This window comes from Schistocerca americana, chromosome 8, assembly GCF_021461395.2.
Source record: "Schistocerca americana isolate TAMUIC-IGC-003095 chromosome 8, iqSchAmer2.1, whole genome shotgun sequence".
Lineage (NCBI taxonomy): Eukaryota > Metazoa > Arthropoda > Insecta > Orthoptera > Acrididae > Schistocerca > Schistocerca americana.
In genome coordinates, this window is record NC_060126.1 from 212,037,436 (window position 1) to 212,058,365 (window position 20,930).

At 39.9% G+C, this 20,930-nt stretch overlaps 1 protein-coding gene across 1 annotated transcript in view; it reads right to left on the reverse strand.

The window, feature by feature from the left end:
- LOC124544878 (charged multivesicular body protein 1b) overlaps positions 1-15,341 on the reverse strand; it is a 40,366-nt gene extending 25,025 nt beyond the window's left edge. Inside the window, exons 1-2 of the mRNA XM_047123602.1 lie at positions 15,044-15,341; positions 7,506-7,750 (exon numbers count right to left, since the gene is read on the reverse strand). Of these exons, the coding sequence (XP_046979558.1) occupies positions 7,506-7,750; positions 15,044-15,065 (267 nt within the window). The 5' untranslated portion in view covers positions 15,066-15,341. The remainder of the gene's footprint in view (positions 1-7,505; positions 7,751-15,043) is intronic.
- Between the last annotated feature and the right edge of the window lie 5,589 nt (positions 15,342-20,930).

Sequence of the window (20,930 nt, forward strand, 5' to 3'; positions counted from 1 at the left end):
GGAAATGGGGAGGGATGTGGAAAAGGAAGGTATGTAGCCCGGAAAGGAAAGAGAGCTGCACTAGCTCCGTGTCTCATGCTCGCCACACACATATCCACAAGAGAGTTGTGGATCCCCTGGGGGACTGGATGAAGGTGTCTGACAAGACCGAACCCACACATACCTTGGAAGCTCGGTCTTAAAAATTCCTGATGGAAATGGGGCAGGTAGCCTCTGAAGTGCCATATGTATAGAGTACAGAGGATACCAGTCCTCCAGCAGACGTCGTTGGCTTTCTGCAAATCAAAAAGCATGGCCACAGTCTGGTATTCCTGCAGAAAACTGTTCATGGCATGGGTTGACAAAGTTACAAGACCGTCAAAACTACAAAACGGCATGCTCAAAATCCACACTGTGCAGTGTTTAGTAGAGCATGAGAGTCAAGCCACCAAACCAGCCAGCCATGAATCATACATTCCATCACCTTGCAAACACAGCTGGTGAGAGGGTGGGACAGTAGCTAGAAGGGGGGTGCTTGTTCTTACCGGGATTAGCTATGGGTATGACAGTGTCCTCATGCCAGCCATCAGCCTAAATAAGACTGTATGTACAAAGTAGAAAGTGCTTGCCCACAAGAGTAAGGTGCTGCAACATCTGAATGTGAACATCTTCCAAGATCGGGATGAAGAGGGACCATAGTTTACCTCCCTCTTAGTAAAGGTGGCATTGTAACATTCACAATTCCGAGAGAAGGATATCACCCAAGCGACCTCCACTCGTGTCCAAGGGAGGAAGGCAGATTGATAGTGGTCGGGACTAAATCCCAGCAAAATAGCGGCCCCAGGTGTCGCAGACAGATAAAGGGTCCACAATGACATCATCTGCTGTGGTCAGGCCAGAAATTGGGGAATGGACCTTGTCCCAGAGAGTTGACAGATGTTACCCCCACATAACGGAAGAGGGAGTGAAACTGATAAAAGAACTATTAAATGAATTCCAGCAAGCAACAACAATGTGCACTCAACTATTTATAACGAATACGGTTCAACATCAGAGGGTGACTGTTAAAAATGTGGGGAGCACGTCTTTATGCACGAATCGTGTCATGGCACACGTCAGTCCATAAGGGGACTGGAACATGGCAGCATGGTAAAGATGAACTGCGAGGGATGAGCCATTCTACAGTGGTAAGGATAACGTTCATAAGATACTTTAAGTTGTCATCACAAATTCATGGCTTTGGCAGAGCTGTCAATATTTTATTTTGTAGATGGGTACAAACATTTTCTGTAGAATGTCTAAAATGATGTTTGTATAACCTGAAGAACACAATTATTGATTTGTTTATTTCTGCTAAGCATGTCACCATGCTCCCACAGCCACTTTTACGCACTGCAATGAGGTGGGGTCCACGAAGACCCCATGGTACCTTATGTGTCATGTTTTCCTGATGTACCATCAGAGGATTAACTAAAAGGATGCCACTGTATCATTTGCACAGTTTTCAAGGTACTAGCTACTCACTGTAATCAATTCTCATTATTAAAGCACGAAACTTCGTCAAAATCACCCTTCTCTTTTTTAATAACAACTAATAGTTTTTGGCATATTCTTTCACATCTGCTCATTAATTGTTCAATCAAAGACTCTCAGCATAGTGACTGAAGGGAGTAGCTGTTTGGACATAAGAACAAAGTATATAATCCCTGACATTCATTTGTTTCCAGTTGCAACCAACATTATCTTTCAGTATTATTTACTAACATGCAGACATTTTTAGGTCATATTGTTTATGTGTAATTATGGTCTTGTGACTATAATAAGAACAGAAGACACACACAGTATTTGATGCTAATAACAGTTTCGTTTATTAGTACGTATGCACACCAAACACAAAGTTGCCAACTAGTTAAAGTCAACTAAGTTGGCAGTACCAAGAAAGCTGTTAGTACCAACTGACGTCATTCCATTTCTGTCTAAACAGCTACTCACATCAGCCATCAAACAGAGTTTTCCTAGAGTGAACAATTAATAGCAGGCTGTATGTTGACACCTACCAATGGTTCCGCCATTTCACTGATGGCTGAATATTTTATCAACATTTCTGGGGATGAATATTACTTTCCCTTATGAAACAGAGTAGCTTTCTCTTATCATCCCTATCTGTGCAGCATTCTAATCAGACAAAGACCTTTACCTATCATCACGCACCATGTTGGTTGTAAAACAATTTTCTTGCCATCTGGATCACATCCTTGACACTGCTCGTGTCTCCCTCTAATAGCAAGTTTTCTCCTTGGCATTTTCAACCAGCAACTACAGTGATCACAACATAGCAAAGCCCATTTCATGAATGGAAGAAAATTCTGTAAGATGATCACTCATTCCAGCAGACAGAAATGGTGAGTGGATACAAGCAGAAAAATCAGCTGTGATATCACAATATCCTAAACATGGTATACTCAGTAACATATTAAAAATGTCCTTGGTGTTAGATTGATAAAGTTTGAACTGTGTTCTCTCCCCATCATAGTTTCAATACTTTTCTACCTCGTGTGCTAAGTTTCTACTAACTCCTTGCAGTAACTGTGCAGCATTATTCCCAGCATTCATTTTCCTCATTTCATATTTGACCATTCCTCAAGCTGTGTTTTTTCCATTGCCTTCTTGACAGTTTACAACTTCTCTCATCTATCCCTACCCTCTCAAGTGCCTGCCTCATCTATGCTTCCGTTTCGATATCCATCTTTTGCCCCATGCAAGATCCTTAGTTTGTCATCCTACTTTTCTACCATACACATTAACTTTAACAATTCCAGAAATTAGGCTTTCAAACTCTTATATCATGTCCATGACACACTCACCCCTATTTTGCAATAATACACAATGAACTGCTCTCTCTTGAACTTTTTCAGTGTCCTCCATCACTCTTATCTGATGGTTGGTTGGTTTGGGGAAGGAGACCAGACAGCGTGGTCATCGGTCTCATCGGATTAGGGAAGGATTGAGAAGGAAGTCGGCCGTGCCCTTTCAGAGGAACCATCCCGGCATTTGCCTGGAGTGATTTAGGGAAATCACGGAAAACCTAAATCAGGATGGCCGGACGCGGGATTGAACCGTCGCCCTCTCGAATGCGAGTCCAGTGTCTAACCAATGCGCCACCCCCCTCGGTCACTCTTATCTGATACAGATTTCATAACATGCAGCAATACTCCAGAAAAGATTGAAAAGGTGTAGTGTAGCCAGTCTCTTTAGTATGCCTGTTGCATCTTCTAACTGTTCTGTCAATAAAACAGAGTCTTTCGTTCCCTTTGCCAAAAATATCTATGAGAGTGTTCAAATTTAAGTTATTCATAATAGTAATCCCTAAATAGTTAGTGGAAGTGATTTGTGGGATTCAACATGTAACCAAAATTGAGCAGATTCTTTCTATGCTCATGTGGATGACCTCACATTTTTTTCATTATTTCAATTCAGTTACCACTATCCACACCATACCCACAGCTGCACTCATATGTCAGTAGTTTTGTTATAACGAGTAGCATCGCTGTCGAGCAGTATATGCAGAGGGTGATGGGCAGGAGCAGAGACCTATGCATTGTTCTATTAAAGTAGTTATACATTATAAGTGCATAATAATCAACAAATTGAACAATTTTTTTAACATGGTTTATGTACACTGGTGTAAAAACGTACCATTCCCTACTTCAACCTCTTAGGGGTTTACTACTACTACACCACCACCACCACCACCACCACCACCACCACCTTAATTAGCATTTGTTCCTCCTGTTCAAGCAGTTTTGTCGTGAAAACTTAACACACACACACACACACACACACACACATTAGCATTTATAATATTAGTGTGGATTAAGTAACCGGTTCCCCACTTTTTTGTTCAGGAAATTGTACTTCTCACTTCAGTATATTGCAGGGACACACATAGGAAATGAAGTTTCGGGTATGGACAAAGTACATCTTACAATAAATCCACCACTGTCACTGACTAGCATTCTGAATTTATCATATTTATATCAAGACGGATGAGCAAGTAATGTTTAACATCCATCTATTAGACTTTTACATTCTGCTCTGTGTACTTACAAGTTTAAACTTTTTGTTTCTGGTGTGGACATGGAGAATCAGCCTGAAATTTGCCAAGACAGTGTGAGATACCAGGATTACAGAAGCATCAGATTCCATCCACCTGCTTTGACTGATGATGTCATCATTATGGCAGAAACGGTTTCTTCCAGCAAATACAAAATGACAATGACGTCATTACATACATACGCCAACAAACACGAACAAAAATAAAAATGACACAGTAATGTCTCACTCCACAAATAAAACTAAACTAATGGGACAACCACAGGAAATTGGTGGTTTACGATGGGGACATGCTAAATATATAACAATAAAAAAAAACACCGCACCATCCCAAAACATAGTTTACATCCACACTGGAGCGCTAAAATCAAACAGAATACAACAGTCTACAACGATTAAGTTTAGGTCTTAGCAGTCAGCAGTTTCTTTATTTCCCAACATTTCTTCATTCGCTGTGATCTGGCTGCTCGTTATTCTGCAGATATTACATACTTCCTCCATTCTGATGGTTTGAATGTCAGCCGTGTGTATTTGTTCTTCAGAAGAAGTTTCTCTTCTCTGTGTTGAATTTGATGTGTGGTGATGTTCAGTTCACCCAGATCAATTTTTGCTTCTTTAAACCTGATGTTTTTGGTTTTACTGTTCCAGAAGTAGTCAAAAAGTTGCTCCAGGATTCTAGTATTTGGTAGGCGAGATATGTGGCCAAAAACTGCAATCCTACTTTTCCGCATTGTATCAATACTGGATTCATTTTCTTTATACACTACTGAATTGGGCAAACGTCTTCACTGCCCATTAACTTGATGTTTTTTACTGATAATTGTTTGGAGTATTCCTCTATCAGCTTTCAGCAATTTGTCAGTTGTTGCTTGAGTATTTGGTTTGAATAGTGTTTCACTTGCATATGTCGCTTCTGGTTTAACAACGGAGAAGTAATATTGAAATTTAGCATTTATTGAGAGAGATCGTTTTTTGTAGGTTAGCCATGTGGTTCTCTGTGCTCGCTGTAGTTTTAATGTTCTACTATCTGTTGATGCTCTTTCACTGGCATTCCAGGTGATAATCTCACCAAGATATTTAAACTTATGGGATGCATCAACTGGGAAGCTGGGCATAATTTATGTTTTCTCAAATGAAAATTGCAATCCAACCTTTGCTGCTAATCATTCTAGTTGTTCTATCTGAACCTTTGCTTCATCTATATTGTTTGCTAACAGTGCCATATCATCTGCAAACGCAAGGCAATTAAGTTGAATCTTTCTTCCAATCTTAACAGATGGTGGGTATATCTTTTCCAATTCATGCACAATTTTCTCCAGCACACAACTGAACAATAATGGAGACAACCCATCGCCTTATCAAAGGCCAGTATGAATCTCAAAAAGTTCAGAGAATTAATTTCTGAACTTCACCCTAGCTTTGGTATTTCAAAGGGTGACTGCAACAAGGTTGACAAGCTTCTCATCCAAACCAAATTCTTTAAGAATTTACATAGAGATTCACTATGGATACTATCGTAGGCCTTTTTAAAATCGACAAAGGTGATCACCAGCTTCTTATTCCTGACCCATTGATGTTTCATTATCCACTTGAGACTAATAATGTGATCAGGACAGCTTCGCCCTGAACGAAAGCCTCCTTGATATTCGCCTAGTTCACCGTCAAGCTGTTCATGAATTCTGAAATACAGAAACTTGGAAAAATTTTATAAGTAATATCCAGCAGGGATATACTCCAAAACAAATAATATACAAAAAAAATTAAATTACAGCATTCTGCTACACCAATAAAACCACAGGAATCTGACATTTTCCTGGACCTATATATCTCAATCACAGCCACCAATACAAAAAAAAAAAAAAAAAAACAACACCTACAGTTCAGAAAAGTGGAATCGGACATATCCCTTGACCTTTATAGCTCAACCACAGCTATCAATACCAAAAAATCAACACCTACAATCCCAAAAAGTGGACTCTGATATTTCCCTTGGCCTATATAGCTCAACTGCAGCTACAGATATAAAAAAATCAGCACCGACAACCCCATTTCTCTTGACCTATGTAGCTAAACTGCAGCTATTGAAAAAACACAACACCTATAACTCCGTAAAGTGGAACTAAAACCCCAGCAATTCACAAACCCAAATACCCCATATTAGCTACATCAATTGAAACACAACTGACCTACCATAAATACACACCTAGGTTGGCCACACACCCACACATGCACGTGTGCGCCATATTCAGCAAGAAGAACGAACATCTGCAGAAACTTTATGACAGACATCATATCATCACCCATCTCAGAACGATAACGATACACTCATGAAATTCATTGTCATATCCATACCTAAGAAATTAGCGTGCGCTCTCTCTCTCTCTCTCTCTCTCTCTCTCTCTCTCTCTCTCTAACTCACTGAAAACACTTCTTCAACCCATGTTACCGCGCCAACTACCTAAACTCAAAACCACATTAGCACAATGACGACCAAAATTTAAATGAACCCAATACCACATGTTAAACTCAGCACATCCACAGCCACCACCAGAGGACAACATCAAATGCAACAACACGACATCTACAAACACAACCAACTCAAAAACCCCACATTGTAGTGATGTCACATACCACTATTCCATTACATCACTAGTCAAAGCAGGCGAATGGGATCTGTCACTTCCATTGACCCGAGACAACAATTAAAAACCACACTCAGGGTGGTCGCGTAATACACTTGTCAATTCAATATGCCAATTCTTATGTCAGTCTTGCAATTTGGTACTACTCGCATAATGCTACATGCTTTACTGTTTACTGTGATTAGCTTCGTCAACATTTCTGCATCACTGATGTGAGATGAACAATGATATTTTGAGAATACAGACATACAGAATATAGAAAATGAGCTAGACTGCACAAAACAATCATACGCTAAAGTCATTTCAATTCTGACAGAGGTCCACTTGGTCTTAACAGAATCTGGCATTTCAAAGCTCAGAATGTGTTTCTGAATACCACAGAAAAATGGAATAAAGACATGCATAGTTCTGCCACATAGCTGTCAGATTCATGCCATGTATGAATTGTGTCACATTCCTTCAGTGGATAGCTTGCTTTACACATCCAATGACCAAATTACAAATTTTCCCCTCACACTTCTGTAACAGCACAACTGCCTACTGAGCAATCACATCAATCAAGTTAACCAGCACTCACCTTCTAGAACTACACAGAATGTTGTTGATCCAAGAAGTATTATCTTCTAGCTGAATTAATTCCAGAAAAAGGACTAACCTTATTATCACCAGTAGTCTATGGTTGTTCCGAGTAAGACACTCAGCTACGAATTTTGTTCATAATGATGGATCAAATACACAGTTTCACAAAATTATATTAAAATCAACATTTACCCGTCGGGTTGTGAGAGCTGACTGTACACGGCTGGCCACAGCATCAATTCGGGCACTCATCCGGAGGTAGTTGAGTGCCTGGTTCTTCTGCCGAATAGCATTTTCAGCATGGATTCGTGCTCCTTCCATATTGCCCTTCTGGATGGCCTTTTTACATTTAGTCTTCTCAACTCGTTCCTCCTTCTCACATTTTTTTGAGTTTCTTTCAAGCTCTTTGACAGCAAACTTTAAATTGAACAAATGCTCTATTGTGATCTGTTAAGGCTGCATCCAGATATTCAAATTTGCTTCAGCTACACATTGTTTTTAGTAACACATTCAAGACAGATAAACCAAAATAAATTACTTTTCACCATTTATAATCCAAAAATGAAAATGTTCTTCACGGTTTACAGATTACATAACAAATCCACGGCACGAGCAAAAATCATGCTTTATACATTGGAGAGAAAATGTATTCACCACCCAGATGCAGGACACACAGATAAAAGAAGGCTATAATTATGCAAGGTTTTGGAGCCAGTGGCTCCTCCTACTGGCAGAAGGATTGAAAGGGGAGGAAGGGGGAGGAAGGGAGATGAAGGGAAAGGACTGGAGAGGTCTATTGTCAAAAACTGATTGCTTTTGTTGTTATGCTACACATATTGTAATATTAAATGTAAAAGAAAGGATCAACATGTTGTTTATATTCATATAGCTCATTACTAAGTTGTAAAATTCCACAAAAATTATGAATTAACATTAATGTGCTAATACAAATATTATTAGAGTAAAAGCTATCATTTTTAAGAATACTTGTGAAAGTATTATTCTTCAATGGAGTAGACTTTCACAAAAAGTTATTTACTTCGCACACATGTACCAGAAAAAAAAGGAAACTATCTCGATTGGTCAGAAACAGCTCTGATACAAATGCTATAGATCACTGCAAAACATACTGCAAAATATTGAAGATGGTACTACAAACATCAGAGCAAATGTATAATCAGAAAAGGTAGTCAGAGCAGATAACAAACTAAAGATTTTGATAGATACAGTGAAGGAAGAGACTAGTGGAACCAGAGATGAAGAGGGGCACATAGCATTAAGAGTAAATGATGCACGAGTAATAGATGTGTGCATTGTTGCTGAAATTTTCAATAAAGCACTTGATAACTGTTACTGAAAAGATGCGGCTTTCAGGGACAGTGGGTGCCGCCATGGAATATCTCAGACCAGTCATGTACAAATAACTATAGTAATGCAAGTATAACCCTCACTACTCCAGTAGAAGTAATGCCCAACATAAAATTCTTCAGATTAAGAAATTCTAGTGGCTATGAAAATATATCATCAAAGCTGATTAAACAGTGTGCCTCTTATTGTAGTTACATTTTAAGTTATTTGTGTAACCAGACTCAGTGGAACATTTCCTGAATGCTTGAAAGATGCTGAAGCCTGAAGGTTCAAAATTCTGTCCAATTTCACTTTTGTCCACATTCCCAACACACGTCTGCAATCTCAGAGAGCTGAAACTACCAGCTCTCAGACTACAGACGTGAGTGCAAGTTGTGTGTGTGTGTGTGTGTGTGTGTGTGTGTGTGTGTGTGTGTGTGTGTGTGTCTCTACTGCTGACAATGACCTTAATGGCCGAAAGCTATGATTGTGTGAATCTTTTTATTGTGCCTATTGCGACTCAGCATCTCCGCTATATGGTGAGTAGCAACTTTCCTTCTCTCGTATTGTTACATTCCACATGGATTTTCCATTATAGATAAAAAGTTATTTTTGTGACTTCTCCATATACAGTATTGAAAAATGCTGCCTATTATTTAGTATACATCTGAAAACATAATTGTAGTTATGAATGAGACCACGTAATAATTGAGAGGTAACAGGTTCAAATCATACCCCAAGCACACTGATCTTGACTGCTTACTTTTTCTGAATGGCACCATGCAAATTCTAAGATGATTTGTGTAACAAAGCTGTTATTCACTCACCACTTTACTGAATGATCAATGCAATGTTTTTAAAGTGGCTAGATGTTACAGCATATTTACAGAAATATCTGTCCATGAATCAAACATATATTTTTTCATTATTTGTGAATGTTTTATGATTCAATGGCAATAAACTTTTAGTGACCAAGTATCAGTCTATTTGAACATAGGACTGAGAAAGAGACTGGTGACTGGTCAAAATTTTGTTTAGAAAGCTGTTTTAGCATCATCTTAGGTGATTTTGTGCAACCAACATTCAGAACACACAAATCAGTCTGTGAAGGTTATCATCATATAACTACTGTAAAAACAGCTTACACATCATTGTTGCAACATTGCCGGCATTGATTTTTCATTTCCACTGCATTATAAAATACAAAGCAGTTAACAAGACATGGATGTTATACATTCATGTGCGTAAGGATTATCCTAAAGTGTCCACAAATCCATGTCTCAAATTTTTGTCCCACAAGTAATTTTATCCAGTATCACTGTTCTGAGGCAACAAACACATATCCTATGTTTACTTACTCTACTACTCAATCAGCATCATTTGATTACAGACGCACAATTTTCACGCTGTGTATTCTTAGGTTTTGTCACACTTAAGCATTTTTAACGGTTATTACATGTGACGTGTTGAATCCACTCACTGTCATGCATTAGCATTTTTTTCCTTTGTGCAGGTAAAAAAATGAGTTCATCCTGCTGAGTAGGTGTAAACCACCCAGATGCATTTCGTTACACATGTGCAAGTAGGCTATACACTGCCAAATCACAGTTAAAAAATCACTGACTTTGTGAAACAGGCAGATCTCTGTTATTTTGGTACAGCTTAGAGACCAAGATAAGCTGGGGATCTCCATCATGTATGAAAACATGTGGAGTGTTTGAGACAGTGGAAAAATGGAGCAAAACGACATTTACATTTCGGTGTGCCTATGGTGTGCAAAGAGTCCATGAAACACCACAAAGACTTATTTTATGTAGTGAATGTGAAAGGGTTCAATAGTTACAAAAACTATAAGTGGGAAGACCCAGATTCTGAATCTGCAAGATGACCTCTGCTGCAAAATGAAGATGTCTCCACTGTTTACTAAATTGCCTTCTGTACCCTTTTCAGACAATGAAAAAATGCAACACATAGACATGGGAGCAGTGGAAGGGAATGTGACGAATGCACAACACCTCAGCCAGCAAGAACTGAACGATCCAGTATGAGACGTCAGTTGCCGAAGTTCTAGTTTCAACAGTAAAGGATAAAAACTGTCTACAACCAGACGCTAAAATAACAGCTTAATATCAGACGAGAAAAGCAACTTCTGCAATACTTTGGTCAAGATGATGAACTTTTATAGCCCTACTGCAACATTTCAGGACTACTACACGAATTGGGATATTGACCACAACAGGTCCATCAAAAGCTTAAAATGCATTTTACTGCATATCAGTAAACATTATGCAAGTCTGCTAACTGTGCACTCAACATAAATTACCAAAAAATACAAAAATGTCAAAAGGTCAGGCAGAAGTTCTCTTTTCAGAAGCACCAGTGGTTTTGTGCATTGATCTCAGTAAAGTAAATCTCTTGCTTGGCCAGAAAGCTGGACATGCAAAATACCCCTATATCATCTGCATGTAGGAGAGCAGAGCAGCCCAAGAACACTGGGAAAAAGTGACATGGCCCCCGAGGAAAAATATGACACTGTATGGAGAGATGCCATCAATGAGCCATAGGTTGACAGAAGGTACATCGTACTTCCACCTCTTCATATCAACCTAGGACTGATAAAGCAATCTGTTGCAGCTTTGACTAAAGATGGCAGTTGGTCCAGATACATTTGTGAATCACTCTATGGTCTAAGAAATGCAAAGCTGAAGGCTAATTCCTTTGATTGTCTTCAAATTCAAAAACTCACCAATGAGCCAAATTTCACACAATCTGTGACTGATACAGGAGCTTCTGCCTGGTGTGTTTTTGTTGGAACTGCCAAAAATGTCTAGGGTAACGGGAAAACAAGCAACTATGATGAGTATGTTATTAATTTTTAAAAAATTTGGGTTGTAATATGAGCATCAAAGTACACTTTCTCTATAGTCATCTTGACAAATTTTCTGAAAACCTGCGTGATTACAGCAAAGGACAATGTGATATGTTTCACCACAACATAAAAGTTATAGAGGTAAGGTATCATGGTAGCTGGGATACGCATATTGTGGTGGATGACTGCTGGCACCTACAATGAGTCTATTCTAATGGGCCACTTAAAAGAAAACTATACACACGAAGCTTTACCATAAAGTAGCTATTACAATGTGATTCAGCTTGCTGTGTATCCATATAGTTCTGTCCTCATTCTGTATTTCACTTTTATTGTATGTGACTGATTATTAGGTATAAATTTATAGTGTCATCCTGAACGTCTTTCACTGGAATCTTTGATTAATGCAGAATCCCGGTACTTCCAGGTGGAAGTGACGAACATATCCTATTACACTTATTTCAGCCACTCTCAAGTCAACAAGTAGTTCCCAATCTGGAATAAAATGCACTGTTTGTGCATTAGATCTCTCACTCCCAGATTACTAGGAGCCCACTGTATTCCAGAAATCTAGAGTAAATCTGATAAAAATGGATGATATTTTCAACATCAGTGACCTTAACTTACACTATAAATATTGAAACTTTACTGACCGAAAAAACCATTGTTGATCATTGTTACCCATAATACACATTGTAATCACATAATTTAAAACTCATTATATGAAGCACACCAAAACTGATTATGGGCCAATGGGAGTGTCCGATTCCACCCATCTGCTTTGACCCTTGATGTAAGAGTGTTGTTGTGTGTGACGTCATTACAGCACAGTGTTTATGAGTTGGTTGTGCTTGTAGATGTCATCATGTTTCATGTTGACCTCTGGTGGTGGTGGTGGTGGTGGTGGTGGTGGTGGTGGTGGTGGTTGGTGTGTGTGTTGGGTTTATTTGAGCCTTGTTGTTGGATTGTGAAGTCATTGGCAGTGTCTGTGGTTTCAACATAAAGTTTGGAAGTTTTTTCAATGAGTCATCAATTTTTTTGTTTACGTATTTGGTGTTTACGTTAGATGTTATTGGTTTGTAGTGTGGTAAGACATTTAACTTTTATGTGTGGGTGTTTGGGCAGGGGGGGGGGGGGGGGGGGAGGAAGTATTTACCCCCCCCCCCCCCCTCTCTCTCGAGTTGTAATGTTCTGTGTATTTATGATGTATTGAATGTGTTTTAACTTATGTAGGGATGTTTGATTTGAGGATTGTTCTAGTTTTGGTTTTATTTTTCGTAGTTGTGGTTAAATGACTGATTCCCATTTTCGTAGTTGTAGGTGTTGGTGTTTTGGTAGTGGAATGTTGTAAAAAATTTTTTTTTGTTCGTCAGTTTTTCGTTTTGGGATCATGGTGTTTTTTTTTTTTTTTTTTTTTTTTAGCTTGTCCTCAACCTAACACGCCCAATTTTGTGCAGTTGCCCCATTAGTTTGATTGTATTTTTGGAGAGAGATGTTATTGTCTTATTTACATTTTAGTGTTTGTTACTGTGTGTACTGAGTGAAGTCATAGGCATGATATTGTAGATGCTTAGAATAGCCATTTCTGCCATATTGACGATGTCATGGATCAAAGCAAATGGGTGGAATTGGACACTTCTGTAATCCACTAATTACACTTAATTAAATTATCATTTTATCCCAACAGTAATAATCTTTTCCTTTTTCTTGTGCCTTTGTCCCACATTGTCGTAGGGCTGACATGATTTTACAGATCTGGCATGGCTAGTTTAATGGGTGGCTGGATGCCCTTCCTGTTGCCAGCCTGTCACCCCCAGGATGGAATATGTATAGCCTAGATGTCTGCATGCAGTGTTATTCACATAAAAGTGGGCAAAAGTTTTCTGAATGTTCGTGAATTGTGAAGGTGAAGTGGGACTTTGCTAACAGACCAGTGGTCACCTAATGGGATGTGGGAAACCGCATAAAAACCATGTACAAGCTGGCCAGCACAATGACCTTCATCGTTAATTTGCCAGGCGGTTTTAATACAGGAGGGCAGCACACCTCCTTGCCCTGAAATGGCGTTTTAACATGTAAGTTACAGCTATATGGACAGACATTGCAACAGTAATAATAAAGATGTTTTACGGAAGGCACAAAAACTAGTCGTGTATACTGCTTAATATGGTCAGACTTTTATCTCAGCGCAAACAGTAAAGCAAGCATACATATAACCATGAAGTCTTTGATGATATCACTTTGAACAATTGTGTGTACAATGTATAATTCACAAATTATCACTCCTGATACAGACATTATAGTTACTTGTAATGTCAAATATCGAGTACAAGAGAGATGAAAGATGCATTATACTTCCTGCATTGTGTTTCACGTATGAAGCACATGCTGCATCTGGCATTGCATGGGAACCAATACCAGGGACATGGGCTCCATCTGCAGCACACACTTTGACCCATTCCTCAGACTCTGGCAGATGGGTAAGTTTTAGTCACACTAGCTGAATCAGGAGTGGCTTGAAAAGAAGTCCAGTCTGAGAAAATCGTGCACCATTTGGCACTTCAGATGGGTATGTCGGCAGCATGTGCTCAGTGCTGTGCACAAACTGAAATTGAAACTGCACAAAGTAACAGAGGGAAATCATCTGATCAGCTAAGAAACTGTTGCAACTGGCTATTGCAGACTATGCACAGTGGAGAGGTTGATTGTAAAAGACTTTTCTCTCCCTTTTAAGCATGGCTGCATTTGTTGGAGTATGTGACCTCAAAGAACAATCAAGAACGGAGTTCTAAAAATCCTCATCAGTTACATCCAGTGCTTCTGACAGGTGTGAAAACAAGAGTGTGGTGCACAATTAGGGCAGCATGAATTACTGTGCTGAACCGGTTCTCCAAACCATAACTTCTGATACGTATGTGATGAATAAAAGTGCAACACCTTCTTTTCTCTCTCTCTCTCTCTCTCTCTCTCTCTCTCTGAGAACTAACAACAAAATTCCTACCATCATTTGATGTAGGTACCTAGAGCAATCATAGAGCACATACCAATGTGCCTATGAAAGTGTTACAAAGACTAATAGCACTGAATGCGCCTACTTCCTGATAATTTAAAACAGTTCTCTCTATAAGTTCACCAATCCCATCTTCACAATGTTTTCGACAACAACTGTTCACTCTATTTAATTTTAATATCACGCTTTTTTTGCCAAGTTAAGATGTGACAACACTTTCGCTGGAATTTACATACTGTTCTTTTGTTTAAAAATATTATACCTGCAGCAAGCATGGAAATTCTTAGAAAATTCCATCTAACATGCAATCGCGACGAAATGTTCAACTAACTTCCTCGGCATAAATATAGCCCTATGTGATTATGAGTCATCGTACGTCTCATGATATAACGATAAAAACCATTTAAAGTAACGAAAACACAAATACATGTGAATGTTGATTACAGTAGTTTGGTTGACAAACTTTTGTGTACAAATACGTTACAATATAAAAATAAAGGATACTTTCCATCGACGAGACAGACATTGCTACCGCAAATGATTGGACGAAGAGCTATACCACGTAACGATGATGATATAAGACGTACTGTCAGATGCGTTGGTTCTTCTATCTCTCGTCTGCACAACAAGCAGACGTCTTTAATCAATTAACAAATACACTCCAAATATTAACAAACACAACTGTCACCTCGCCCAAAGAGTACGTTGAGTAAAAACTGTGGCCCAAACCACAGAACAATAAAACCAGAGTGACTGTGGTAGAATTCTCAGAACTGCTGTAAACCAGAGGCAATATTTATGCGCTCATTTTATGAATGGCCTACAAAGAATATTTTTATGTGTATATTCCAGTTTCGCATTATAAGTTTTAACTGATCAAAAATTCATCCATTTAAAACAAATGCCGTCGTAACAAACTAAGCCATGCTTATCGTCAACACTATCTGCTGTTACATCCTAAACGAAAAAATTACGTTTTGCTGGGTTGAGATATAGAATAATCCCCGTATGTCGTTAGCCATGAAGTATTATTGATAAAACATTTAACATGTTTACATGGAGCTCACAAAACCGGATTTCGTTAACCGCTTTCTCATAGTAACACCTCCGAAAAACGGTTTTCGAAATTCGGTTTTCATCTTACGGACGATGTGTCGCATGTGATTGTCAACGTCGTGATTGAATGCAATGTATACGCGTAAACAGAGTTTACGTCGTGCTCGTTGTCGTTATTGCACCGGCAGTGATTTGCTCTTTCGCTTTATTTCGACAAATTTTAGTGTGGTTTGTTTTTTTGAATGAAAAAATTAATACAGCTGTCTTTGCGTGTGAAAGGTCTCATACGCTGAGACACGTTATTTTGTAACCCCAGAGAATATCGTACTACAGAGGAGGATCACTTGTGTTTTGGGGTTCAAAATGAAGTTTTATATTCTTGTGGAAAAGTCGGAAACAGGTTGTTGGTCTGCACTGTCAGTACCTAGAGCCGCCCTTGCTCATATATAAATTAAGACTTCAGTCGTCTACAGGCATTGAAATAAGTTAGTGGTGAATGTTAAAAATATGTGCAGGACCAGGACTCAAACCCAGATGCTCTACTTCTTTGGAACAGTTGCCTTAACCGTATCTGAAATATGGAGACACTTCCCATCTGACTCAAATGCTTAACTTGTCAAACATAAATAGCACCCCCATCCATTAGCCCCACTGTTCATAGGATTTGCGAAGACCTGCAGGGGTTCAGAGTAGGCTATATGGGGCATCTGCACTGAAAATACCTAGAGCTGCCCTTGCTCATGTATATATGGATGTGTGGTGTCTGTTCTGTCAGGCACATCCACTGGCCCTTCCCACCGACACTAGGGATCCTTTAGTATTCACTGGCCATGGTATGATGATACTTCATCAAACTAGCAGGGTCTACTATCTAGACACGCAGTGTTTAAGCTCCAGCCTCTTACATTGGTATCCGCTTCACTGATGTTGCCGACTCATTCTGCCGTAGGTGTGTCATGTAGTGTAGCGCTGAGAGACAGTGACCCAATATACCAATCCAGAACAGGACGATACGGTCTTTACATAAGGACAGGCAAATGGCAATGGATGGGTGGCAGCATGACTGTACTGGGAAAAGTACTATTGCCAATAGCAATCACACCGTAAGCTATTTGCACCAGCATTTTGTTATTTGTGCGAGGCAGGCTCGTTTATGTAAATGTGTAATCATGAAAGGCAAATGTGCCCTTTACAGATCCAAGTGTTGAACACTGTAGAACATAACAGCACCAGGCAAGTGGCGTGCCAGCATTGGGTAAGCCAGACAATGTGTGGAACATTCTCCACAGCAACTGCCATTATCCTTATCACTTACAGCGGGTGGACAAAAATATGGAAAAACAACACATTAATGTGGCTGATATTGTTTGGGGAATTTCATGAATCCACCACAAAACATTAACAAGTTGATAATACTGCACTTTATTAGCAACCTGATACAATACTCCTCATAGCAAAAAACATAGAGAATATAATACACTCACAGAGAACCAAGGGACAGTCATACAGTTATGAAGAGTGCTTCATGCACTGTGTATAAACATGCACACGCCGTGCTGAGGTGCTCAGTCTTGGCTTGGCAGCCATTGAGAATGGAGTTCCTGTTGGATGTTACCGCCAAGTGCGAATTGCACGCAGTTATTTGGTTTTTGAATGAAAAGGGCACTGTGCCAATTGAAATCCATCGCCAATTGACGGAAGTGTATGGTGAGTCGTGCATGGATGTCAAAAATGTTCGCAAGTGGTGTGGAGAGTTTGCGGCTGGTTGGACCGAAATTCACGAGGAACAAAGGAGCGGGAGACCATCAATTTCTGAGGAGACAGTGTTGAAGGTTGAGCAAAGCATGCGCGAAGATCGGCAGATCACCCTGAATGGTCTCTGCACATTGGTTCCTGAGGTTTCCCGAAGCACCAATCACAGAATTTTAACGGAAACATTGAACTACCGGAAGGTGTGCACAAGATGTGGCCATGCATGCTGACTGACGACCACATGCGGCAACGAGTTGATGTTTCTTGTGCATTTCTTCACCGCCTTGCAACTGAACATCCACAACTTTCTAGACTCAATTGCCATGGGTGATGAAACCTGCGCATAGCACTTTACACCTTAGACCAAGCAGAAGAGATTCATAACTTTCTGAACAGCATGGCGGCGAGCTGGCATGACATGGGCATACAAAAACTGCCACAGCGTCTACAAAAATTCATCGACAGAAATGGTGATTATGTCGAAAAATAGCTAAATGTTCAAGCTGTAAACTGATGTAAACCATTGTAGAAATAAACAGGTCCATGTATGGTACTTATAAAAAATAGGAGACCTTACTTTTGGGATTACCCTTGTATAATATAAACAATTTCACGATAGTTTACTTACACAGCTGGAGTAGGTTTAGTAGATCCAGAGTCCCCAGGCACTACCGTATGACAACAGTGGACCACTGTAATTTAAATGGTTCAAATGGCTCTGAGCACCATGGGACTTAACATCTGAAGTCATCATTCCCCTGGACTGCTGTAACTGAACACATGTGAACAATCAATGATTGACATATAACAGAAGCGGAGTATTTTATATATAATACATAATACATGATTATTAGAGGCTACCCTTGCTGCCTCTGAATTGTCTTCATAATCGGCAGGTTTCAGCCGATCTATTGATACTGTGTCCATCTTGCCATTTGTCTCCACACTGAAAAAACCTTAAAAGAACCCAGTTAATGTGGGGAAAGTAGCAGCCTAACTGTATTGTCTCTGATCCAAAGTGACATATATTCAAGTCATATGGAAAAATATGGGACTTACAACCATGTTTTAAAGTTTTTCGGTGCCAGAAAGTGTATATGCATCAATAGGTTGTGCAAAAACTTTACATAGTCTCTGGTCTGCAAAATAGAAGGGAGTGAGGTCAAGAAGAAATCACTGGATACTGGTACTTTCAACATTTCACTGTACACTAGCTGTATGGCAGACCATCCTGTGCCCTCTTTTATAACTGTATATAATTCTAATAAAATCAGTGGTAGTGTAGAAGACTAAGATTCCACATAGCAAGTCAATGCCGTCTTCAAAGTTTGGTGCCTACATTCCACCATTCTGTTGCTGGTGGGACAGTGGCTAATAGTACAGATATGTTTCGATCCACATATTCACAACAACTCTGCATATAATTGGCACTCAAATTGACAATCCCTGTCCCTGTCTCAAGTTGTTATCTGTGGGATGCCAAAACGCGAGACCCAATTACAAACCGAAACAGGAGCCACGAAGATTGCCAAATATCCTGTGCAGGCATTGCCTCTGGCCATTTAGTAAAACCCATCATTTGGAGGGAGAGGGCCTATGAAATCCACATGCAAATGAGAACATCTCCCAGAAGGAGAGAGGATATCACCAATAGGAATCGAGATGTGCCTATTAATCTTGTACTTTTGACACTGTAGGCATTCCCTCACCCATTGTCAGCAGTCCTGGTCACATGACTTTATCTGCTATGAATCACACAGTTGTCCTATTTCGAGGGTGTCGCCACTTAGCCTTTTCTTCAGATATATCACACCAGATACCTTGATTTGAACCATGCAGCTGTAGGTGCTTGATGCATAAACTCATTGAGGCCAGTCCATCTGCCAATGGACAAGGACCTATTCTGATACCATGTCCACCCAATCAATAGTTGTAACCAGCACACAGGAGCATTCTGCCATCACATTATCTTGCCCTGAGATATCTACACCTATATCTATAATTCGCAAACTACTGTGAAGTGCATGGCAGAGGGTACATCCCATTGAACCAGTTAGTAGGGTTTTGTCCCGTACCACTCACATATGGAGCACAGGAAGAATGGTTCTTTGAATGTCTCTGTGCATGCAGAATAACTATTCTGATCTTATTCTTGCGATTCCTAGGTGATTAAGGCAGAGTGGGGTTGTAGTATATTCCTAGAGTTGTCATTTAAAGTTGGTTCTTGAAACATTTTTGGTAGGTTTACTCAGGATACTTCAAGAGTTTGCCAGTTCAGTTTATTCAGTGTCTCCAAGACATTTTCCCACAAATCAAACAAACCTGTGACCATTCGTGCAGCCATTCTTTGTATGCATTCAATATCCCCTGTCAGTCCTATTTGGTGCAGGTCTCACACACTTGAGCAGTATTCTAGAACCGGATGAATAAGTGATTTGTACCCAATCTCCTTTGTAGGCTGCTGCATTTCCCCAGTATTTTACCAATAAACCAAAGTCTGTCACCTGCTTTCCCCATGACTAAGCCTATGTCATCATTCTGTTTCATATTCCTACAAACTACTGTACAGGCATTTGTATGAGTTGTCGAATTCCAACAGTGACTCATGGATCCTTCCCACCAACACCAGCTTTTCTGAATTCCACAGGTGGGAGCTTCCCCTGCAATACATGCTACGTTCCCATAAACCTCTTGGCTTCAACCTTTGTTAGTGCCGTCCTCACACATCCAGCCCCTTTCCCGCTCCAATTCCAGCACTACAGAGCCGTCATTCCATGACCACATCCAGTCTCACCCCCCTCCCCCCCCCCAACCTACTTCCCCCCCCCCCTCCCCACCTCTCCCTTGCTTGCCGCCCAAACTGTAGCACTTCACTGTCCGCCATCCCCACCATATTATCCCTCCCCTTCCTATCGCCATCCCAGCTTCCTCCTTTCCGTCACACAGTCCCCACTCCTATCATGCACTGCTGCTGCTGCTTGCAGTGTGGTTTCAGTTGCCTGAGACTGCAGTCGTGTGTGTGAGTTGCGTTTGCGTGAGTGTGTGTGCGCGCGTGTGTGTGTGTCTATTGTTGACAAAGGCCATTGGCCAAAAGCTTTAAATGTGAAAATCTTTTTGCTGTGCTTATCTGCGACTCAGCATCTCTACTATACAGTGAGTTGCAACTTTTCTTTTCATAATATTGTTTCATTCATATTACAGTCATAGAATACCATAGCTTTTCGTTTTATGAAGTGCACAATTTTACATTTTTGAACATTTAAAGCAAGTTGCACAGTCTTTGCACCACTCTGAAATCTTATCAAGATCTTACTGAATATTTATGCAGCTAACTGCATCATCTACTAAAGACCTCAGGTTACTATCAATATTTTCAGCAAGGTCATTAATATATGACATGAACAGCAATGGTCCCAACACACTACCCTGGGGCACCTCTGAAGTTACTTCCTCCTCTGACGAAGACTCTCCATCCAAGATAAGATGCTGTGTCCTCCCTACCAAAAAGCCCTCAATCCAGTCGCAAATTTCACTTGATACCCCATATGATTATACTTTTGACAATAAGTGTAGATGTGCTTTT